The 26,131-nt window shown below is 39.8% G+C and overlaps 1 protein-coding gene across 4 annotated transcripts in view; it reads right to left on the bottom strand.

Annotated features, from left to right (window-relative positions):
* The window catches only part of LOC126474117 (alanine--glyoxylate aminotransferase 2, mitochondrial), a 149,631-nt gene that overhangs the window by 41,276 nt on the left and 82,224 nt on the right, over positions 1–26,131 (bottom strand). For all 4 annotated transcript variants that reach the window (XM_050101544.1, XM_050101545.1, XM_050101547.1 and 1 more), the window contains exons 5-7: positions 17,549–17,737; positions 11,081–11,278; positions 4,047–4,139 (exon numbers count right to left, since the gene is read on the bottom strand). In XM_050101544.1, the coding sequence (XP_049957501.1) occupies positions 4,047–4,139; positions 11,081–11,278; positions 17,549–17,737 (480 nt within the window). The remainder of the gene's footprint in view (positions 1–4,046; positions 4,140–11,080; positions 11,279–17,548; positions 17,738–26,131) is intronic.

The following is a 26,131-nucleotide window of genomic DNA, read 5'->3' as shown; positions in this document are numbered from 1 at the left end:
TGACAACTTTTACTATGGTCGTACTGGAAATTGGGGAATGGACCTTGGTCCCAGAGAGTCATTGTAGGTTGACCCACATGACTGAAGAGGGCATGGAACTGATACAAGAACTAGTAAATGAAATTCAGCTAGTGTTTTTGCTATCCTAAAGAACTGTGCACTCAACTGTTATGACACTGAGCACACAACTGTTCATAGTAAATGAATTTAGTCACTGTAGGATGATGATTAAAAATATGGAGAGCATGTCTCTGTGCACAAAACGCATTGTGGCATGCTTCAGTCCACCAAGGGACTGGGATACGGCACAGTAAAGATGAAATGCAAGGAACAGAACATTCTGTGGTGGTAAGGATAACATTTTTAAGGTATTCTGTCTGGTCATCACAACTGGGAAAAAGTAGTTTGTTGTAGGTCACAGGGAGAAGTCAAGCCTCCAGTCGGCCTTAGTAAGCTGCCATTTGGGTGTGCACGCAGGTGGGGTACGAGTCATCAAACGGATAGCACATGGGAAATGGCCACTCAAGTATGTGTCAGAGAGAACGGACCATTCACGATGATGAGTAAGCTGGGCATTGCAGAAGGATAGGTCCAAGTGGGAATAGGTGTGAGTGGAGTCTGAAAGGAACATGGGTGCTCCTGTGTTATTGCCTAATAAGCTGGAGGAAATCTACCCTGGTGACACCGAATGACGGAGCGATGTGAACGGTACAAAGAGAAAAGGTGAAGTGAGGAAGGAAAATGCTGACTGCAACAGCTTGCAGCTGGGTGGTCAGTGAGATGGTTTGACTATAAACACCATCCTGGATGAGCAGCGTGACTCCTCCATGAGATGGAATGCTGTGCTTGGGAGGGAGGGGGAAGGGGGGGGGGGGGGGGGGGGGAACAAAGCAGACCGGTAAGAAATGTAAGATATCAAAGTGGTCGTAAGGACACAATTTTGTTTCCTGGAGGCAGAGAATAAGTGGATTCTGTGATTCCAAGAGCAGCCATAACTCCTCCTTGTTGGATTTAAAGCTGAGAACACCCCACTGGAGGAGAATCATGACAGAGAAAGGGGAGAAGGGAAAAAATGAAGGGGTCTCACCTCGGCAGCTGTCGAGTGACAGCCTTTGAAGACTCTCTAATACAGGGCACAGAGGTTGGAGGATCCTGCTCAATGAGATCTAAAGCATTGTCAGCATCCTCCCTCCGTTGGTCTGTGTTGTTCAGGGCAGAAAAATGGTGGTTCACCAGCAACAAGGAGGTCGGCCAGGGGAGGGTACCATGTGGCGATGCTGTTGAATAGGATCTCAAATTCGGTGAAGTAGAAGACCGTTTGCCTTTGTTTGATTTCTTGGTGCCTTTGCAGTTGGCAAATGAAGATTCAGATGTTTGTTGGCTGGAGGGTCATAAAAAGTCTTCACGTGAGTATTCTTTCTGTCCTGTTCGACCTCCTAGTTGTGTAGCAGGTGATTTCGCTGTGTGAGGCAAAAATTTGGTGGCTTGTTGCATAGCTGGAGGAGACAGGGATGCAACCGTGACACTGGGCAATTTTACAACCATGTTGCTGAATTTGAGCTTGCAAATCTTTGTGGCCATGTCCTTCATGGGGCGTGATGTAGTAAGAACAGTACTGTAAGTGCTGGTAAAACACAGGGTTCTGACTAACCAACGACTTGAGAGCGACAGGGTAAGGCACTTTTCCTTCACCCGGATCTCCTGGATGGCCCACTTATCAAGATATGTGGGACATTCTCTGGAGGAGGCTGCATGGTCGCCATTGCAATTGATGGAGCAGGGAGAAAGAGGTGGGAAACTGCCCTTGTGAACATCCCTACCAGAGGTTACACATTTGAACAGGTGTCGAAAACACATTTGAGTGTGGTTGTAACAACGACACTGGTAGCATCACATTGTGTTTGGAATGTACGGTCAGACTGTGATGACTTCATGCCTGCTTCAATCTTTGATGGAAGCACTATTCTATCAAAAGTGGAAAAAAGAGTGTGTGTGGGCACTAAGGATGCATCTGCCTTCTTCGTCACCTGATGGACTGCAGTGACACTCTGATCAGAGAGGTAAGTTTGAATTTCTGCCTTGGTCAGACTATTGAGCAGCCTAGTGTAAATAACACCACATGAAGAATTCAGGGTTTGGTGGTACTCGACATGAATGGAATAGCTGTGGAGTGGTGAAGCTGCAAGCAGCTGTGCTTGACAGACACAAGTAAGTCTCCAAAAGCAAAATACCACTGTATGAATGAGAGCAGAATTTCACAGGGCTGGCAGTTGCATCAACACCTTTCTGAATAATAAAAGGACTGACTGCCTTCAGTACATGAAAAACAAGGAACCAAGGTGCAGCTTGGAGGGCCTTTGTGTCGTAAGCCTCATTCCATTTATGTCTCATAGATGTAGACTGAGAAGATGATGACTTGCTCATTGTGAGAAAATCCCCCATGATTGCCAGCATCTCCATTCGCATGCTCCTTCCAAGTGCCACGCCCCCCCCCCCCCCCCCCCTCTAAGAGTGGGGATCACCTGCCTTGGTGATTGTTCACACCTCCTGAACACCTAAAAGAGGTGACCAGTTGGCAATTTGGAAAGGTAACAGCTCAGGCAATCACACCTCCCTGGGCCTGGCCTGTACCAGGGGGTATGTGCGAACCCAACCTGTCGACTTGGAGCTGGGAATTATGCATTACCCAGTCACCTGCTGCACGTCAGATGCATGGGCCGGCCTTCAGGAGCATACAAGAAAGAAGAAGAGACAAGATGGTACCTCAAATGCTGAAGCAGAGGAAGGATAGGAGAAGGGAAATGAAGAAAGAAAAAAACAGAGGAGGGGCTATTCTGTCATGAGGCTGCTGAAAATTCAGGATACATTCCTAAAAACATTCCAGACATGTTCCCCAAGGGAGGGGAAAAAGAATAGCAGCAAGGTAGACATGCAGCACAGATGAGAAAAGTGCTGCAAAGGCTGGGCTCTGTGGTAGCCAAGCATGGACTCACCAAGGATTGATGAGCCCCCTGGGGGGCCTATTCCATCTGTGTTCCCAACCTCTTGCCCTATGGCACATATCCTTCCAACAGACCTACACAAGGCTTGTCCCCCTTGTACCACTTACTCCAGTTATATTTCCCTCCTTTACCTGTGTGTGTGTGTGTGTGTGTGTGTGAGAGAGAGAGAGAGAGAGAGAGAGAGAGAGAGAGAGAGAAAGAGAGTGTGTTACACTTGTGCTTTGTTTTGTTTATGTCTACTGAAGGCCTTACTCTGATAACTAATAATATCTAGCACCCTTTTTCCAGTGTGATTGTTAGCCAAAACCACCTTGATGTGGGTGGCGATTAGCATTCTGTCCTTTTCATATCAATGTACTGAGAGTCACTGTTCAACAATTTTGCTACAGCCTGTTTGTCAACCAGTGTGTCATGACAGTAAGAGGTTGGTGATGTGCAAGTTCAATTCACAGCTATTACCAGTATTTGCAATTTAATATTTGAGAATTCTAAGTGATTCTGGGCTCTTGTTGTCAACATAAAGTATGTTTTTATCCCACAAAACTTCAATGCCCTGTATAAACATGTTCTCCAGTCAGCATGCAATTCAGTCTAAATATGCTCCCATTTGTTCACAAGATTTAATGTCCATTTGGCTTACAAAATTCTTCTGAGTTGTTGACTGTGTCATACTGTAATGCAGAAGAATTTCACAGAATAATGCTCTTGGCAGTAAGTGCTGACTTTTATTGATCAAAAATGATAATATTCTTGTCCATTCAGAACATGATTCTGTATCTCCATGGCAATATTGTGCACAGGGAAGATACTCATATTCTTTCAGATTCTGGCATAAATTCCCAGAGGAATGTGCGTGGTGACACCATGCAGTTCTGTATTAGAGGTCACAGTGCGTCTGGTTTCAACTTTTCTACAGTTAACGAAGCAACTTTGTAGGGTTTGGAAAGTGTGTATCAGAGAAACATGACTGTAGTTTAAAGAACTAGGACTTATTGATGATGAGTTCTTTATTTTATATCTTACAACTTGAAAAGTGTTACTTACTTCATCTGCAATGCATACGCCACCATTTATCCTCACCAATTCATAAGCTCTTTTTAAATAACCCTTTGGAAACTGAACTATTCCTCCAAGTCCCTGAAAACAAAAAAGATACTGGATATGTATATCAATTTTATACAAATTCATACAGATACTTCTCACAGTAAATCATTATTGCGTCTTAAACATGAAATTTTAGAATTATGAGCTTTATGTTGAAAATTGTATGTGTTCAAAAGAGCAAGATGATGTGTTTATGTTGCGATATTCAGTGTGAAGACCGGTTTTAAGGAGCTCTCTGTGCTAGTCTATCCTGTGCAAGCCTCTTTATTTTTGCACAGCTACTCCAAACTACATCTACTTCAGCCTAATTAGTGTGATCAAATGCCATTCTCCCTCTGCAGTTTTCACTCACCACACTTGTCAGCGTTATCATACTAAATATTCCATAATGTTTCAGGATATATCCTGTCAACTTTTATTCAAGTTGGGCCATATCTCAATTTTCAGTACTCATCAGTTCAGTTCAGTATCTCTTCATTAGTTGCTTAGTAAACTCATCTCATCTTCAATGTTCTTCCATAGCATCACATTTTAGAAGCTTTTGTTATCTTCTTGTCTGTACCACTTATTATTGTTCACATCTCAATTTCATATAAGACTACTCCAGGTTCTCAACCAATACTTTCAGAAAAGGCTTTCTTACATTTAAGTTTATATTCTGTACATTTAAATTTACATTCTCTTCTTCAGGAATGTTATTTTTCAGACTGCAGTTTGTACCACCTGTTATTCTGCTTCCCAAATGGGGAAAGTTATATACTACATTTTAATGTCTCATCTCCTGATCTAATTTCATCAGTATCACCTTATTTAATTCAGAAGCACTTCATTATCTTTGCCTTATCTTTGTTGATGTTCAAGTTATAGCAGTTCAAGTTATAGCCTTTTTTTCAAGATGCTAACCATTTTATTCACCTGGCATTCAAAGTCCTTTGCCATCTGTGACAGAATTATAACTCCTTGCCTACATTAAAATGTTTATTTCTACACTCTGAACTTTAATTCCTTTCCCAAATTTCTCCTATTTCATTTGCTGCTTGCTCAGTGTACAGATTCAATGATTTAAGATATAGGTGCCAATCCTCTCTCATTCCTTATCTATTACTGCCTCCCTTCCATGTCATTTTATAATATGTGGAACTATTTACACTAAACCACAAATTTTATCTTCATTAGGACAGTTTATTATTATTATTGTTATTGTTAGTATAAATGCCATTCATGGTTCTAGCTGATGAAATATATTTTTAGTTCTTGGTATGCATCTCTCCTATTGTCTTTCTGATATTTGGAGGCAGTTTGTGATAGATGTTCCCAATGCAATACAACAATCTTTCTCGGACTCAGGGAAAGGGTAAATAATTTGGAGTTGATAGGACTATGTTACAGATAGTGTTCTCTCTCTCTCTCTCTGTCTCACACACACATACACACACACACACACACACACACACACACATTGGCAACATGGCAATATACTAATGATTAGAAGTACACAATGCTATGGATGAAGCTATTTTGTCAGTTATGGGCACACGGACAAGGTGGCGGCCATCCTGCACTATTCAGTTTGGTGTGAAGCTGCCATATGATGTACTCAGAGCTTCTAGATGTGGCACTGAATCAGAGTGCCTGGATACGCTGCAGGGGCAACTGCCTTATGCCTTGTAGGAGCATCCATAAAGCAGCGACACTAGTTGCAAGTGGATCCTAGGCAGGTTTGACGGATGACTTCTTAAATGCATGTGCAGGCCAGGGAATCAGTCATACATGTCATTCTTCAAAGGAGGTTTGCACATTCCCCACCACAGGTGGCCTTGTGGCCAGGCTTTGTCCTCTTGAAATATCTCATGTGGATCTGCTTGCAGGAGGGACATTGCTTCAGGCTCTAAAACATCTATGATATAGAGGTTGCTGTTAGAGGGTACTCAGTACTTAGAAGACAGGATCACATGTTACAGCCAATGGCACCCCAAATCCTCACGCTTGGCATTTGTCAGCTACGCCACCCAACAATGCAGTCTGCCAGATAGCTGTCACCATGGTAGCATTTACTACATATGCTGCCATCACTGTAGGGCAAGTTAAAGGGGAACGCATCTGAAAACACTAAACTTTGCTTCTCAACACACCAATGACTGTGTTTGTGTGCCCGCAGCAGTCTGAGGTGTTGGTTGTTTCGTGACAATGGAAGATGATGCAATGGCGTAATGCCACCAGTCCAGTCCTCAGCAGCAGGTGTTGAACCATCAACACATACATTTCTACAGCCATTGCAATGCTCCAGCATTGAGTCAATGCTATGGATGAAGCTATTTTGTCAGTCATGGGCACACGGACAAGGTGGTGACCATTGTGCACTATCTCTGTTGGTCCATTACGGCCAATGGTCATCGGCTGGTACTTACTTTTCAATTCAATAAATTTTACCAACACCCATACACTTTAAGATATTCTATTTTATTCTGAAAGCAATCAGCTTCGGCAATTCATTTTGCAGTAGTATGGATCAGCTGCACAATGACTGGAATTCACAATGTCCATTTTTGTGGTGCTATATGATAAATTTATTGATTTGAAAAACTGTATGGGGCCTGAAGATGGCAAAATGAATTGCTGAAAGTGGTTGCTTTCAGAATAAAATAAAATATCTTAAAGTGTATGGTTGCATTACATGGTCCAGTACCCACTAGTCATTGTGTACAATCCCCCAACCTCTCTGTCCACTGATCTCACTCTCAAAACACACTCTCTCTCTCTCTCTCTCTCTCTCTCAGAGTGACGTGCCCTGTATGAGCTACAATGTCATGGTACGACAACCCATTTCCAAGTGGCAATCATTTTGCCCCATTTGAACTTAACTCATAATACGCTGATACTGCACCCTTCCAGATTGATGAGGCAAGCCAGAACTTGCTTGCACAGTTCACTTGACAGCTTCGCATGAACTGAGCATGGTGTAATATTGAAATGTCTGGATACACAAAAGGGGGTGTTGTTGGGCCTATGTACATCCCACCTGAAAACTTAATGAAGTGTTATGATTCCAGAGTTCTAAACATCCCCTATTTTGGAGTGATTCAGGCCATTTCTTCTTTGTATTACTTTGTATTTTTCAAACAGCAGTGAGTATTGTCTTTGCAACTACACTATCCCAGGAATGCGTCTGGAATAGGGTGAGGGGTTTTGGGTGGTGGACTGGGTTGAGGTGGAGTGGGTGGTGAAGTAGGTGACAGGAGGCAGGTAGCGTAGCCCAAGTAGTGAAGGGAAATGTGGCTGAGGACGGGGAGGGAGTGGCAGCAAGGGAACAGTAAGGAATGTGGCATCAGTGAGCTCATGCTATCAGAGGTCGGGGTTGTCGATGGTGTGGCAAATGATATAGTGGATGAGCATGTTGTAAAGGGGACAGACAGACAGACAGAGCGAGAGAGGGGGAGGGGGGGGGGGGGGAGACGAGAGAGGTAGATTACAGAGAGGAAAGTGTAAGTTTAGACTATAAAATGCAGTGGAAGGCATTGGGACAGTGGTAAGTGGTAAAACAGGATGTGGAACAGTAACTATTAGAGATTAACACCAAAACTGCAGGATCAAAGGGTGTGTTGTAAGGACATGTGTCATTTACATAATTCAGAGAAGGTGGGATCCAGATAGCATAGGCTGTAAAACAGCTACTTAAGTCAATCATGTTGTGCTCAGTAGCACGTACTCCCACTGGGTGGACAACCTGCTCTTAGCCACAGACCGGTGATGGCCATTCATTCACATGGTTGGTGTCATACACATATAAAAGGCCATACAAAAGTTATAGAAGGTGTGGTATACAGCTTTCACAGGTGGTCCTGCCTCTGATATGATAGGATACAGCTCTGACCAGGCTGGAATAGAATGTACTGGAAGAGTTAATGGGTCAGGTCTTGCACTTGGGTCCCCACAGGCATATGACACATGTGGCACGGTGTTTGAAGTAGGTGTGGCATAAGGAAATATAAGAATATTTTTTAGCTTGTGTGATCAGTGGAATAACACTTTGGGAGGGGTTGGAAGGACTTTGGGAAGTATGTTCCTCATTTCTGGGCAAAACAATAGTTTGACAAAGCACTGTATAAGGTTGCGGTCAAGTTATCCTGGTCAGAGGTGATACTGGGAGGTCAGTAGAGTGTTCCTTTGGAATTGGTTCATGGGCATGGTTGGAGGACTAGGGGCATGGGTGGATAGGGAACAGGAGGTCTGTTTGTGGACTAGATTTGGAGGGTACTGCCTGTCTGTGAAGATCTTCAGCATACTGGTCAAGGGACTGCTCATCATTGTAGAGCCATCATTCACAGGTGACCAGTTTATATAGGATGGCAGCTATGAAAGTGGAGTACTATTTACAATGTTATTGATGGTCTTGAGTTGCATATCAGCTTTCATGAAGCATAAGACAAATTGACAAGATGGCATGCTGGGCTGAGGAGGACCAGATGAAGTAGATATGATAGATATTAAGGCTGCGAGAAATGAGAGTAAAGTGACTTGATGTCCCATAAAAATGTTAGCATCTGAGCTGCCATCCAGGTGACCAATGTCTCGCATTGAATTTATTTGTATCTCCCCCTCGAAGGAGTAATAGTTACAAGTAAGTACATGATTTACCAGGTGTACAAGGAATGAGATGATGAATTTGGAGTTGATAGGACTATGTTACAGATAGTGTTCAACATCAGTAAGGCCATGGGAATGAATATGAGGAATGTGGGTGTACAGAGACATGGTGTCAACAATGATTACCAATGATCCAGGTGGTAATGAGATTGTTGAGACTTGATGAGTAAAGGGGAGAGGTTCTAGAATGGATGTAGGGATTTGAGTACACACTGGAGGATACACTGGGTTTCTGTATAGGATTACTATGACGGAGCTTATAAGTGGAAGAGTCAAACAGTCTGAAATATAGCAAAGTAGAATATCTCCACTTGCTCTGATAATACAACCAACTATTTCTTTCAGTTGACCCCACTAATCAGTGTTCGTTTCAGAAATGACCAGTGTTTGTTTCAGAAATGACATCTCATTTTACAGTGTTTTTCCTTCTATGTAAGGAACACTACAGTTCTTTAAAAATGTTGTATTTCAGGAAATATTACTATTCAAAAATATCATCATTGTAAGAAAGAAAGGTTGATAAGATTATAGAACATAAACTGTTCAAAGATCCAGTATCACCATTTTGTAGCCCTGATTTTTCAGCGTTTTAAAATGCTACTACTAGGAAAGTATGTTGGTTAATGAAATATCTCAAAAACTAGATTTTGTTTCTACAATAACATTGGTGGGCTCTATTGCAAAATGCAGATGAAATGTGCACATCTAAAAATCTGGTCCATAAATTAGATCCTAATATTAATGCCATATAAAGAATTTACAGTCAATGGTTAAACAAATTAACTTCATTGCCAAAAGTGAACTCAATTCGGAGACTGAATTTTAGCACTCTGCAAAAGCTTTCCTTTGCAAGTTCTTGAACAGACAAATTCGACATTATCGCAGCCAGCACCTTTAAACCATTGTCAACATAAGTCACTGAGAAGTAACAGGCACCACTAAGCATTGAGCCTTTTAACATTCAGTCAGTCGGTATTAATCCACAGTCATCTTTTTACTTGCTGCATCCAAACATACCTCAGAATGCCCAACGATACTGACCAACCCATCCATGTGCTAGTCAAGCCTGACAGCACTTAACTTCAGTGATCTGATGGGAACCAGTGTTACCACTGCAACAAGGCTGTTGGCTTCATCTTTACTTAGTCTTCAATAATTAGTTGCTGGTCGTACAAATACATTAGATTTCAATACATTTATATAGGTACTGAGCCAATTTGGTGAAGATTAGCAAAAAATGTAAACTGCAAGATGTGCATGGGTGTGAAAAGAAAATTACATTGACTGTGACTTAAATAACAGCCATTTCATCCTGTTTATTCTAAATTTTACTTGAACATCTATTTAAGAAGTGAACAACAGAAAAGTTCTGTATGAGGCATAAAGATCAGCAAACGTATTTGGTGAGGAACAAGGTGCAGTATTTACCTTGTTATATAGTGTGCTTGCTGCTCATTTGGATGTGCATCATCATGAGCTGAGACATATACAAAAAAGCATGCAAATTCCAGAGTGAATCTAACGCTGTGCTGACAGCAAGAGCATTGGCCACAAAAGGCAGGGTTCCATATTTGAGTCCCAGTCCAGCACCTAGTTTTAATTTGCCAAGAATTTTCACAGCATGCAAATTCATCATACCTCAGCTAAATCACATGTTATTCCTTTTTGAATTAGTTTGCTGCTGTTATCAGCTGCCGCTTCACGTTCTGTACGGAAGCTATGTAAAGCATTTGCAATCGACATTCAATGTTCTATTAGGTTATGTTCTATTACGTTATGACAAAGAAATGTAATCTGTTACTAAAACTGTACCACTTCTGTCATATTTCTTTTCATTTTGCTACTACAGCATCTGAACATTTGTGTGCCGAAACATGTAACAGCTAAAGACTGTCCATGTGATCTAGAAGCAAATAATTCTGCAATTTAGCATCCCATACGTCTGAATATTATGCATATTTCAATTAATCCAAGCTTATTCTTCTCTCATTTTACTTTTAGTTCAAAACTGACATAATTAAAATGCATATAAATGATTTTCATTTAGTTGGTAAGCTATGACTCTACACTTTACACATAAGACATTTACTGCATTTATATTTTACAATACATGCCACAGAGTTCTGTCCTTAGCAAGAACAAGACAAAGAACTTTAGTTGTAAAGATATCACACACCAAATCATATTTCACTGCTCACACCCAGTGTGTCGACTGGTGATGTCACTACAAGTATACTATGAAAGTTTTCACAAAGACTCACTGTAATGATAAGTCTCTTTATGTGTCTGTATGATAATTGCCAAAGTACTGTTTCAATTAAGTTTCTTACTTGTACAGCTTCAGCAAATAATCCAGCCACCTGTCCTCTTGGCAAAGAGTATTTGAAAATAGCTTCAAGCTGATCATAATACAAATCACTTGCTTGGCACTTGTTTGGCTGGCAATCACAAGTCCGTGTTGTTTGTGCTGGAGAATCCCGACACTGAGCACCACCCCATATCCCTTGATACACATCAGGATTCATTGCCTGCAATAAATAACCATTTAAATTTTATCTGCAACACTGAATAATCAACCAGTAAGGAATTTAGACAAACTGTTTCTAATCAAGAAATAACTGATAGCACATAGACAGAGTGCAACACAAAAACATTAACAGTATTAATGTCTGGAAAAACCACACGTACCTTTTCAAGAATTTACATTTACATCTGTATCTACATCGATACTCCGCAATCCACCTTACAGCAGTGGGGAGGATGCCCCATACCACTACTAATCATTTCCTTTCCTGTCCCACTCACAATTACAATGAGGCAAAAATGACTGTCTATATGCCTCCTTATGAGCCCTAATTTCTCATATATTATCTTCAAAATCCTTACACACAATATATGTTGGAGACAACAGAATCGTTCTGCAGTCAGTTTCAAATGCCAGTTCTCTAAACTTCCTCAATAGTATTTCTCAAAATAAAGCCACCTTCTCTCCAGGGATGCCCATTTGAGCTCCCAAAGTAACTCTGTAACACCTGCATGTTGTTCAAACCTACCAGTAACAAATCTGGCAGCACATCTCCAAATTACTCCATCTTCCTTCTGACCTGGTACGGATCCCACACACTCAGACAGTACTCGAAAACAGGTCGCACTAACATCCTATATGCTATCTTCTTTACAAATGAACCACACTCTCCTAGAATTCTCCTAATGAACCAAAGTCAATCATTTGCCTTTCCTACCACAATCCTCATATACTCGTTTCATTTTCTATCACTTTACAACACTATGCCCAGATATTTAAATGATGTGAGTGTGTCAGACCCGCCAGGGTTGCCGAGAGTGCTAATGCACTGCTTCCTGGAGTCGTGTAGGCATGCCGGCCCCAGATCGCATCTGCCCTGCAAATTAATGATGAGGGCCGGTATCCTGGCCAGCCTGGATGTGGTCTTTAGGCGGTTTTCCACATCCTGCTATGTGAATACCGGGCTGGTCCCCACATTTCGCCTCAGTTATGCAATTCGCTGACATTTGAAAATGTTCGCGCTATTACATGGCTTACACTAGACGCAGACAGCTGGGGTACACAAATTCTGTCCTGGGGGGTTCGGGGTGGCGGCAGGAAGGGCATCCGGCCACCCTCTGCAATCAACGCTGCTGAATCTACAGTAACGTGACTGACACCGCGTTGCAGCGGGACAAAGGCCCCAAGGAAATGATGATGACTGTGTCAAGCTGGACACTACTAACGTGGTATCCAAACATTATGGGTTTGTTTTTCCTACTTATCCAGAATTATGGACAGCTAATGAGTAAATTCATGACAGATCTACTTCATGAAATTTATTGCTATAGAAGGAAGGAAGGCTAACAGTTTAATCCACTGCTGATGTTGAGATCACTACTAATAGGGCAGTCCTCCAATTTGAAAATATGGGGTAGAACCTATGCTATTATCTTGTTAAAGGAATCAATCTGGTACTCCTTTGAAGTGATTTAGAGATATTGCAGAAATGTATACAGCCACATGGGAGAATATAGCCTACTCCAGAATGTAAATCCACTATCATATCAGCACCACACAGTTTGCCCAATTATTTGACTGTAGATAAATTTAAATAAGACCTATTAAAAGAATTATTAACCCAAACCCTCCTGCATTCTACCCATATAAATTCCATCATCCACATCATGATTTAATGGTTTCTAACTTTTCATCTTCAGTAGCTTATTTTTCAATTATTATTTTAAAAAAATGCTTCAAGAGTTTTTTTTAAGTATGAAACACAAACTGAATGTTTCTTTAATTTAAGAGCCACATTATTTTTTGCTGATATTAATAATTTAACATAAAACACCTGCAGCTTGCCAGTCATAAATCAGTAGATTGCTGACATATCAATGTTATTTCCAACTCTGTTGCTTCAAAGCTAAACTTATTTGCAGACTACAAATTCTCTAAAATCTGTTGCATTAGGTGTAGGTGTAAAATCTATTAGTGACAAGTGCAAATTTATGCCAGACCCAGATTTGAACCCAGATCCTGTTTGTTGTGAGCATTTGCCTTAACCACTTTGGCTATCTGTGCACCAACACAAACTTCATAGTCACGTTATTACAGCCTTGTGCCATACGAGTAATCTGTTGTATTCATCACTATGGCATAAGGATATAAACAATGTGACATATGGAGGTTTGGGTCGGACCAGGGAGCACACAAGCACACATGAATAACCAAATTGGTTCTGGCAACCACTTGCAGTAAGTGGGAAATCCATGTTCAAGTCCCAATCTGGCACAATTTTCCATATGTCACATTTAGCTTGTTATTTACTGTCTGAAACTGCATTAGATTTGTTTTAGAAAGGTTTAATGATAAGACAATTTGTCAAAAGCCATTTGCATACTTGGCATGTTTTTGTTTCACTTGTAATCCACACTGAAGATTTCACACTCTTGATCATGATACTTGCATCCAGAAAACATTACTATATTTGCCTATATTAGGTCATCAAAATACACTAAGAAGACAGTGGTCCAAGGACAAAGGCTTGGGAAGCACTGTACTTAACAGTACACCACTTTGATTGTATTGATTCACCTATACCTGTTCCGGCAACTCTGTTTCCTGTTATGTAAGATTTTTGCCAAGCTAGCGGAAAGTCTTTGATGCCATAGTGTGGGAGTTTTTGTTAGATACTATTGTGTTACATTTTACACAATGAAAAGCTTTAGTGAGATCACAAAATATCCTCACAGGATGCCTTATACAGTTCAGTTCACCTAGAATTCCTTTTGTGAGACTGAATGTTGCTGCCTCTGGGGAGAACCCTTCACAAAAGCCAAACAGAGTGTGTCAGTAATCCTATTTTGCATTAGGTGTTCATATAGCCTGTTGTACACTACCCTCTCAAATATCTTTGAAAGAAATGGGAGAAGAGAGGAGAGGCTAATAGTTAGATACTACATGTCTCTCACTGCCTTTGTGTACTGGCATCACTTTAGCACATTGTGATTTATAGAGAAATAGCCCACTCTTCATAAACTGGTTATGTAAATAGCAAAATATGATCCTGATTAAGTGACCACATGCCTTTAGTGTCCTGTTTGATAGACTGTCATACCAGAAAAGTTGGTGCTTCTTAGGGACCTGATGATTTTTATAATTTCATTATGTGCTGTGAACTTTAAGTGTAGTGTAATTGTTGGTGCATGTTGGGTAAGATTAAGTAGCTTTATGGCTTCTGAGGGTGGGTGAATGTTTTTGTTCCTATATTTTTGGCCACAGAGAAAAAAAAATTATTGATTTCAGAGGCTGCCCTTTTCAGGTTATTCTGGTCCATTCCATTTTCTATGAACTGAGGTATCCCTGATTATCCTAATTTTTAGTTCCTATTTATTTCAGATTTTATGATTTTTCATATGGTTTTTGTTTTATTTTTTGACCTATGAATTTGCTGCACATAATACATGTTTTTGGCCTTCCTAATTACACAGAATCATATTTTAGAATTTCTTACAGTGTATTTTGACTCCTTTGTGTGTACTATTCCTCTGTTCTTGTTTAATTTACTTATTTTAATTCAGTTGGACCCTGTATCAATGAAATGTGGTAACAGAACATTCTGGTTCATGTCCAGAACTTCTGAAAAGTTATTAGCAAAATGACAGTATAAGTTATTTCAAATAAAATAACAACAACAATAACAACAACATTACAAACATTCAGCACACGAATTAGCTTCATTTCACAAATATTTCAGCATACATGGTCATCAGCTAACTTCAGCTAGTTATGCCTCTTATATAAAGGTTTTATAACATCATAAATGATAATTTCAAAATTTTAATTCTGTATGTATGTAATCACAGTAACAATGGACACTAAGATGCTAACTGTGAATTCTTTGAAATCAGCTGTATTAGATATAGATGTGCCACCTATTAGTGACATATGAAAATTTGCGCTGGACTTGGACTTGGACCTTGATGTCCCACTTATCACTAGCAATCACCTTAACCACTCTGGCTATCCGTACATGCTCCCTGACCAATCCAAATCTCCATATGTCACACTGTCTACCTCCCTAGGCCTTAGTGATAAATATAGCGGACTACTTGTATGGCACAAGGATGTAGATAATGTGACTATGAGGTCTGAGTTGGTCTGGGGAACATGCACAGATAGCCAATGTGGTTAAGGCAACCGCTCGCAATAAGCAAGAAATTCAGGTCTAAATCCTGTTCTAGTACAAATTTTCAAATGTCACTAATTGGTGGTACATTTATACCTAATACAGTAGATTTCAAAGTATTCACTATCAGTGAATAATTTTTGAATACAACCAATAGTGTTGGAAGCAACAATGATACATCAGTAATCTACTGATTTATGACTGTAAAGCTGTAGGCATTTTGTATTAAATTATTAATATTAGCAAAAAATTATGTGGCTCTTAAATTAAAGAAAGATTCAGTTTGTGTTTCATACTCAACAATTTGTATGTAAATATGAAGTGTGTGGAGGCGAATTACAGCTCTTTCTTTCCTTAGTACTAGTACAAAACTTTGCATTTATGTCAGTTGATGGTTTTTGCTGTTTTCTTGTCACAACTGTGAAGGAAATTTAAAATCAGAACGTTAATTATTGATGGCCAACATAACCTGAAGAAAGGCAAGAATTTTTACTCTGGTTATCAGGGACCAGAGACATTTATGTCTGTGATTGTTTTGCATTTCAGAACTTGCTATATATAAGATAGTTTCTGATGTCTGCATTGCACAGCACTTCAAGGATTTTATTAAAGTTCACATAAGGAAGATAATGCCAATAAAACATGAGTAATTATATGTGAAATATACATAGGACCTGCCTGGTATCCTATACTATGAAATATGCTATACAGTTTGTTAGAGGGCAATGGCATGATCCTGGGTGAACCATTTTTATTTATCATCATGAATGTCTAACAGTGATAAATCAACCACATAATTATAAATATCATGAATTTAAGCAATGAGAGTGATCAAGTGTTTTGCATTTCCCAATTTTAATCAGCCTAATAGCTACACATTCACACAGTTTTATTTTCAAGGAAATTTATTGCGCTTTTCTGTTTAGTGGAAAGGATTACAAAATTTATGCTTACCACTCCATTCCCATTTGATGCAAGCATCTAATGAACTATTATTTTGCTCTTGTCCTCAGTAGGATATTTGAATGCTATGCTAATTTTCTACTAATCATATTTCTTTTCCTTCTGTATTTTTGCTTTGGAATTCTTGGGTTCCAGAAGACATATTACATCTACATTCTTCTATAGGCCACATTACATTCTCTTCACATTACACTCTCTTTGGACTACTACAGCATTCACACAAAGCATGTCAACAACAACAAAAGTAGACGAGATAGCAGACAAAAGTTTTCTGTACATTGTACTGCTAGCACCAAAATGCAGAGGATGTGAACTTGCTTTGATGGTTCACTAAAAGACTGATGAATGGAACATGGGCAAACACAAGCGAATGAGAACTGGACACAACTGAAAGCTGTTAGCTCATGTGCACCTACTGTTTACACTAGAGAGAATTCTTGTTTGATATTGCTCATTCGCCTCAGTGTAAGGAAAATTAAGTGAGCACATTCATCTTCCCTCTAAAAACTTTCTGATATCATCAAGTACATAATTCTTTTGAGCTTTGAAGTCATAAAAAAGTAAGCAACTCTAGGTCCCTTATATCAAATGCGACTTTTGCAACTTGTAGCTAGTTTTCATGTTTCTTGTAACAAAATTATAGTCTAACAATGAAATCACTTTCCTGTCCTTTTGGCTCAAGAAATATGACTCACCTTTCTCAGAGTTCAGTAATTGTTTTGTCTTCTGGATTTGGACTTTAGAAATTCATGCCAAATTTTACAAATGAGAGACAAATTTTTTTTGTTTACTGTAAAGTGTCTTAATGTCAAAGGTTTTTAACAATTTGCTTAAAAATATTAACAATATCATTAATTAAAGTAATGTATTATCATAGAAACACTGTGTTACACACTCAGATTTCCCTGACAATGTTCTCAAGGCACATGTAAACTCAAGTTAACCTAAATACAGTATCAGTGTTGGTATTCTGTTATCTACTCCTCTGGTAAATTATTGTCACAAACACTAAGTTATCTTTCAGGACTTACAAGACACCAGTTATTGAAAATATTTCTGTTTGAAGTTTGTGGGAGCTGATTTAATTGAAAAGAAGGTTTGTAAAATTATCATGCTTCTTTTAGATACAGTATTACTCACATGATGAATTCCTTGAGCAATAGGAACATTTATCCTCCATGTGGACAGTGCAGTAAGGCCCATGGTGTATGTACTCATTCCATGATATGCATTGCGAAATGAAATAATGTCAAAGTGTTTGGTATGAAGTCGAGCCATAATGAGTGCCAGATCATTAGCTTCAGAATCTGTATTCACAAAATACGCAAACTGCAACAACAAAGATATATATTTATGTTATTTTTTAATGGAAAGTACAGTTCACAAAAAACTGGAATGTAAGAAAGAAGGGTGACTAGCATGAACTTCTCTTAATCATTGCAATAATGAGAAATGAAAGCTTTTACAACCTAACTTGCTTATATGTGAGAGCAGCTAACACGTGACAAGCAGCTCAAACAATAATTCTCAATTATTGACAGTATAACTAACAGTTAAAAGAAGAGCATAAGATACAATCATAAAATAATCTTTACAATTTTTTTGAATACCTGTACCACAGAATGGCAATCAAGTTTGCACAATGGATTAATTACTATTGATGTGGTACACAGATAATTACATTTTTATTTGATTTGTCACACTTTTTAGATGAAAGCAACAACCAATCTGACCTGTACTTCAGAGATAGTTAATATGTGAAGCTATATGGAACTAATTAACATATCTGCGATATGGATGGCATACACATTGCTCTTGCACTTAAATTAAGCTGATTTGGCAGCAGAAAGATAAATTGCAACTTGCAACAGGGTTAAAACAATAATAAATCCAGAATGAGTGAGATAATTTCCACAGTCCACACCTTTTCCTCTTAATAACCAAGTAGAAACATTTTACATAGTCAATATACTGGGGTTTAGAGTCATAATGACATATTTACAAATTTCGGCATTTTGACATATCTGCTTCACCAGTGTCTTAATGTTAAATCTTGGAATGAATGTAAACACTCCAAGTACCATGAGGTATCTCAATTATCAGTAACTCAAACTTAGGTGGTAACAGAGTGTTTCCACTAGGGCAAAACTTCTTTTCCCTTTATCGCAAAACAAGCATTTTATAGATACATTATTATGTCTCCAAACTCCAATATAGTGGTGACATTAACACAAACTGCCACTAGCACAGAAAATTCTGTAGCCCAAGCTTCAAATAAAGTGGCATGGTTGTGATTATATTATTTATTGCAGCCATTAAGTGCACTATAATTGATACATGTTGTCTCATCAAATATGGATCTTGTCATTTTGATTGTGAAATGACATTTACATAAGGCACACTATAATGTAGAGTATGTAGAAGGTGTTTGAAATTCCTATTTTAGGCTTCTAAGGGTTGTAGAGGGGTCTTTGTAGACAAAAGTTCTGATGTAGAATGCGTGTCTGGAAATTTACCATTTGGATGTAAAGTATGCTTCAAAGGTTGGGTCGCTTGCATATCTTCCACTTCACGGTACACCCAAACTGGGAAGAGGGCACCGTTATCGGTCCCTATCCTAATTGTGACACAACATACCACTTCTGTCAGACTACAACAATGGCTGTGAGAAACTCGTATATTCACAACTAGGAGGTTGATTATGGTTCTCCATAGATGTGCCACACACTCGGCTTCGAAGAGGTTGTCCTGTGTCATGCAGAAGAGAAGCTGACTAGTGAGTACTTGAAACACTGGCTATTACTGTCCATGCCATGTGTCCTGTAGAGCACACAGGATAAAGTTCATTGTCTCCACTGAGTGTGCAGCATGAAGCGTGAGATTTGAAAGTCACCCAATCTTCAAACTTATTCTAGATCTGAACAGTATATTTCCTGACATGGGTTTGTTATCAAAATTATCTGCCAAGTCCCCACTACAACTCTTAGAAGCCTGTAATAGGAATTGTGAAACACCCTGTATACAACAGATCAGATTGTGCTTTCTTTGCAGCACTGCAGACAACACCACTGCCAGTTCTGCCCACCATCCACAAGTGTCCTATGACCTAGTGAAGTGGCATAAGGATGATGCAAACCAAAGTTGTCCTTATATTTAAGTTTTCAACGAGATACCTACTGTGCATCTGGACTACCCCTTATTAACTAACTACATAACTGTTTTTGTTTTTCGATGTTTGGTTTTCCATTGTCTTTATCTGGAAATCAACAGGAATTTGTTTTGCCATTACCTTTGTCACATGCAAATTAATACTGTATCCCAAGAATTTGGTGATAATACAAAATTAATGTATTTCATACATGTTTATAGATCAAAATGGATTACACATAGAACAATGGCAATAGCAAATGAATTTGTTCTATCAGCTGCTGTGCAGGCACTCTCTGGGCCAGTTAGCCCACAACAGCTGGCTGTAGCCCGTCACAAATCTTTTGCTTTACAATTTCATGAAGCAGTGAAATGAAATGTCATGCGGCTAGGACACCCCGTCGGGTAGACCTGTCACCTGGTGCAAGTCTTTCGAGCTGACACCACTTCAGCGACTTGCGTGTTGATTGAGATGATATGATGATGATGAAGACAACACAACATCCAGTCCCTGAGTGGAGAAAATCTCTAACCCAGCCGGGAATCGAAACTGGGCCCCTTAGCATGGCATTCCATCGCATTAACAACTAAGCTATCCAGGCAGACCATGAAGCAGTGGAAGAATGGGACTTGTAGGGATGTCTATAAGGATACATATGACTGGTGACTGAGGAGTGGTATATGTGTGGATGAAGCAAAGGCTTCAGTGTGATCCGTGTCATGGTAAAATGTGTCGTTATATTGCACTTCCTGTGAAGTCTATTCCAAAACTAAACTCTTTTTGGTCATGAAAAAATAAGCTCATGAGAAAAGGTTTTTATTGACAGGAATATTTTACTACATATCTGCTTTGCTTTTCCACACAATTGCCGTTCACCTCTACACATTTTCTGTAATGCTGCTCCAGCTTCTTTAACCCCTCTGCATAGAAGTCTGCTGCCTAGGAATTGAACCAGTTGGTAACACTGGTCTTGATTTTGTTGTCATTTTGAAATCATTGTTCATCTAGTTACTTTTTTGAATGTAAGAAGAAGAAATAGTCACTTGGTGCAAGGTTGGGACTGCCATAGCAATGTGGGAAACCAAATCATGTCCATCTTGTCTAAGGTGCTCCAAAAACTGTCATGCACGGCACATTCTTTGCTCTTTTTGCTTATCAGAGAGAAATTTTGGAACCTAACTCGGACACAGTTTGTGATATCGAAGAATTTTTGGAACATATCTCACACACACTTTGTGATATCCAAGCTGTTCATTAAAAATCCTGTAAATTGAGGTTCAGCCACTGAACACTTCAAAGGTTTTGGTTCACATGATCAACGATGTCTCAGTCTGAATACAGGGCCTGCTATTCCATTGTATATTGTGAACATTTGTGTGGCCATTCTGAAATTCTCGACACCATTTTTGAACTTGTTTGTCACTCATTATTTCATGTCCATTCACTAGGCATAATCCACTATTGATTTCACTAACTGAAGATCCTTTTGTCAGCAGAAATCTTAAACACACCATGCACATCGCAAATGGTGGAGTCTATTACTGTCTTGGCCATTGTGATCTGATCTCACCAATGATCAAATGACTACTGAATCAAACCAACACTGCAGTGGTTTCCTAAAGAGCCAGAGGACAGTGCTGCATTTGTGAAACTTCAGTCAGGCCTAGCATCAGTTAAATATTGGTCACTGGACCTTAGTTTTGGAATGCACCTCATAAATCATTTATACGATCAACTGCTCCAACTGCAATAGTGGGACATTTCCTGTCAACCACAAAGCACATCATGCGGGTTTTTATAACAATCATCTCATTGTGCATTAACAATGCGGCCATCCTTTGTTGTAACTACAGCTCTTCCAGCTGTATGGAAGATCACATCTGGGATTAAAGTGAGTGAAGTGTACTGACATCACCATCATTGTGAGAACAACCAACCCGTGGTACACAATGAGTGTACCATTGAATGAAATGTTACCAGCCAACACAATGGCTGCTACACTACAACAATGGCATGCGACACAAAACTTCTTACTGGAATTCAAACAGGATCTTACGGAAAATTCACAACAGTGTACACAAAGTCAATAAGCTGGAGTTATTTCAAACTGTGATATGATTAATGAGTCAACCATGACACCCACTCAGTGTAACATGACCAGATATTTGCCCATACCCACATAGTCTGTTACAATTATGTACTGGGTGCTACATTTCTTACCATGCTGTTATCTCAGCATATTCTTCTGCCAATAAGTCCAGCTTGGCTAACCTTAACTGCTTCGCATCACACCCATTACCTCCCTCAGGGACTCAACTCACAACCTAAAATGCAGCTATCCACATCTGAACAGCCCACTTTATGATTAAAATTGCTCCACTCCATGACTACCACAGTGGCACTGGTGCAGCAACCATAATAGATTTTTAGAACAGAAAAAAATTATTGGTCGCACAATATGTGTGACACATTTCACCTGCTCCCAGACTTTGAAACAGGTGAAACATGGTACATGTGAAGATTAAATAAACCTATCTTGCGCAACCAAAGAGTGGTTTTTTTTTCTGTTCTAAAAATCCACATTATGATTCGCCAACAAGTAATGTGTATTTAGTTCATTAATTATTCTTAATAACAACCCCCAATTCATCACCCTCATTTGCCATCTGTCACAATACGCGGACCTAATCAGCGATGTCATCTTAGCATCAAATTTCCACAACAAGTATGATGCAGCCAAATCAGTACTGCTACAATGGCTTTCAGACACCTGAGCAACAGTTAAAACAGGCTATCTATGACAAACAGTTGGATGATAGGATACCATCTCACTTTGGTGAAAACTGATCTACACTGGACATTAACCTCATACCAGATGCTGCACTTTGAATCATCTTGCCTGTTAAACTTCCACCACAGCCAAATTTGCAGTGATGTCACATGAGGCGAAACCCATGAAAAACAATTTGCTGAGTTCTGCAACAGACACCACATAAATTACAAAGACAGTATCACTGCAGCATGTTACCATTCTACCGCCTGCCCCCCTGCTCCAGATCACCTCGAGCAGAGCTGAGGACTCCCTTCAACAATGCCCCTGTCTCAAACACGCCCTCTGAGGGACAGGCTGCACACGGCACCACTCCGACAGTGAGCAACACTATGCTGACCACCACTGTTGCCTCAAGGTCACAATCCTGCTGGTATCACACCCAATTTTGCAACATTGCATGCAACTGTTGTTCTCCCTGCATGTTCCCAAACATCGAACATGGGCCACCACAGGTGCATCAGCCCAAGCAGAGAAATCAAGCCACTGACACAGCCACTATGGGTGATTCAAGCACACTTCCTATCAACTACACACCTGGGAGGCCGACTGTACATCTTCAACCTCAATTCGATATAGCGCTTTTTGGTAGGTGCTGGATCCAGCATTAGTTCAATACTGCTGGAGAGCACATCAACATTCAACAAAATGTCAGTGCTATAACTTCATGTGGCTAGTAATTTAAAGACCAAGGTGCACATAAGCATTACACGCAGCTTACAACTATTGCCTCAGCAACATCTCACATGGACCTTCTATGTCATTGACATCACAAAACCAGTCATGGGAGTCTTCTCCTTACATCACTTCTGCCTCTCACTGGACATTCAAAACACTCGCCCCTGCACCAAAATACAGAAGTCCATCTCACACACTTGCTGCTCCAGCATGGGCAAGTAAGTATCTGTGACCAACCCTCGCTGATTGATTATGCCCCTCTGTCCACAATCCCTGCTGCAGTGCAGCCAACAACACACACACAGACACACACAGAACACACCAACATTAATGTTAGTACTGTGTACTCTGTCTTGACTCACAGTACCTCAGACGTAGGCCTCACCCCCCACCACGAAAGCAGCGCAAGCATCTGCAATATGTAATGGCACAGTGCATTGTACCCTAACAACTGCTGGTCCATCTGTACATCAAAAAGTGCACCGACTGGCTCTGGCTAATTTATGCAGCAGCTGATGATATATTATGAGGAGGCACCTTTTGCCCATCTGGCAGTGGACATTGCCAATCAAATTAGTACAAAAAGAAAAGACTGAACTTTGAGGCCCATCTGTGGGTCCTCATTGCCTGTATGGTGCCTGACAGCTACCCAGAACCCAGTCTCAGCTACAGAAAGCAGAAGTTACAGTCCTCAGACAATTAGCACTGCAGGAATCAGACCAAACCCAGACCAGGCCAACACCATTATACAGCTTCCATTCCCCAGAATTATCAAGGACTCGATCTTTTCCCTAGGAATTTTGAACTTTTACTAGTGCCACCTACCACTAGCTGCAGCTTTACAAGCACCTCTCATTGACGCGCTAGTGAGATCTAACATGGAGAGAGGAAGGTGGAGTGGACCACAAGGATGAAAGATGCATTTCAAGTCATCAAAGACTGTCTTGCATATGCAGTCATGTTGGCCCATCCCATTCCAAATGCGCAACTCGGTGTCATCACAGAGAAGTGACACTGCCATTGCCACCGTACTGCAACAGTTGGTAGTCGGAGAGGCACAGCCTTGCTGATTCTACTTGCAAAAACTTACCTCCTATCAATCGAAATGGTCAGCATTTGATCAAGAACTTCTTACCATTTACAAAGCCACGAGATAGAGCATGTGCAGAATAATGTGGCCAGTGGATGCACAGTCAGTGGGCAAGTGTGGGGAGAGCTACTTCTCTGCCATTCCACTCTTGAACAGAATGCAGGGAAAATGAACACTTAAGTCTTTCCATGCGAGCTCTGAGTTCTCTTACTTTATTATGATGATCATTTTTCCATATGTAGGTGGGCGCAAACAAAATATTTTCACACTCTGAGGAGACAGACGGTGATCGAAATTTCATGAGAAGGTCCTACCACAACAAAAAATGTCTTTGTTTTATTGACTGACACCCCAATCCGTGTATCACATCCATGGCACATTCTTCCTAATTTTGCAAGAATACAAAATGTACTGCCTTCCTATGAACTTCTTTGATGTCCTCCATTAATCCTAGCTGATACAGATCCCGCACCACACGTTGATACTCCAGAAGAGGCCAGACAATCATAGTGGAAGCAGTCTCTTTAGTAGACCTGTTACATTTTCTAAGCATTCTACCAATAATTGGCATTTTTTGTTTGCATTCACCACAACATTATCTATGTGATCGTTCCATCTTAAGCTGTTCGTAATTGTTATCCCTAAACATTTACTTGAGTTTACAGCTTCTATATTTGTGCAATTTATTGTATTGCTAAAATTTAGCAGATTCTTTCGAATGCTCATGTGGATGACTTCACACTTTTCATGATTTACAATGAATTGCCACTGTTTGGACTATACAGATATCTTGTTTAAATAATTTTGCAAATAATTTTGATCATATGATGACATTACATGATGATAAATAACAACATTATCTGTAAATAACCTCCTAAATCATTTATATAGATCAGAAACAGCAGAGTGCCTGTAACACTTCCTCGGGGAATGCCAGATATTACTTCTGTTTTACTCAATGACTTTCTGTCATTTATTATGAACTATGGCTTTTCTGACAGGAAATTGCAAACCCAGTCACACAACTGAAACGATACTCCATAGGCACCAGTCTAATTAGAAGTTGCTTGTGAGGAATGGTGTCAGAAGCCCTCTAGAAATCTACAAATATGGAGTCAATCTGATGGTCCCTGCCGATAGCACTCATTATTTCTGAGAATAAAAAGCTAGTTGTGTTTCAAAAGATTGATATTTTCTCAATCTGTGTTGGCTGTTTGTCAATAATTGATTTTCTTCAAAGTGTTTCATACTGTTTGAGCACAGTATATGTTCCAAAATCCTTCTGTAAATCAACATTAGTGATATAGGTCTGTAATTCAACAGATTACTCCTATTTTGTTTCTTGGGTACTGGTGTGCTTGTGCAACTTCCCACTGGTATACAATCTGGACCATAAGTCTTGCCTTGAGTGTTTTAAGTGGCTTCACTGCACTGAGGATATCTACTTCTAAGTTACTCATGTTGGCAGTTGTTCTCGATTCGAATTCTTGAGTATAAACTTCATCTTCTTTTGTGAAGGAATTTCAGAAAACTGTGTTTAGTAACTCTACTTTAGTGACACTGTCATCAATAGCACCACCATTGTTATTGTGCAGTGAAGGTATTGATTAAATCTTGCCACTGGTGTACTTTACATATGACCAGAATCTCTTTTGGCTTTCTGCCAGATTTCAAGACAGAGTTTCACTGCGGAAACTATTAAAAGCATCTCCCATCTAAATTTGCGTTACATTTTGAGCTTCTGTACAACTTCATCAATCTTGGCGATTTTGGATTCTTTTAAATATGATTTTGTTGATTTTGCAGTATTATTATGACCTGTTTTGTGTACCATTGCAGATCAGTACCATCTCTTATTAATTTATTTGGTATATATTTGTCAAATGCCATCAGTACTATTTCTTTGAATTCAAACCACTTCTGGACTATTCTTACATAATCAAATTGAAAGGAGTGAAACTGTCTATTTAGAAAAGT

This window comes from Schistocerca serialis, chromosome 4, assembly GCF_023864345.2.
Source record: "Schistocerca serialis cubense isolate TAMUIC-IGC-003099 chromosome 4, iqSchSeri2.2, whole genome shotgun sequence".
Taxonomy (NCBI): domain Eukaryota; kingdom Metazoa; phylum Arthropoda; class Insecta; order Orthoptera; family Acrididae; genus Schistocerca; species Schistocerca serialis.
Note: the sequence above shows the minus strand (reverse complement) of the source record. Positions and strands in the feature narration are given on the sequence as shown.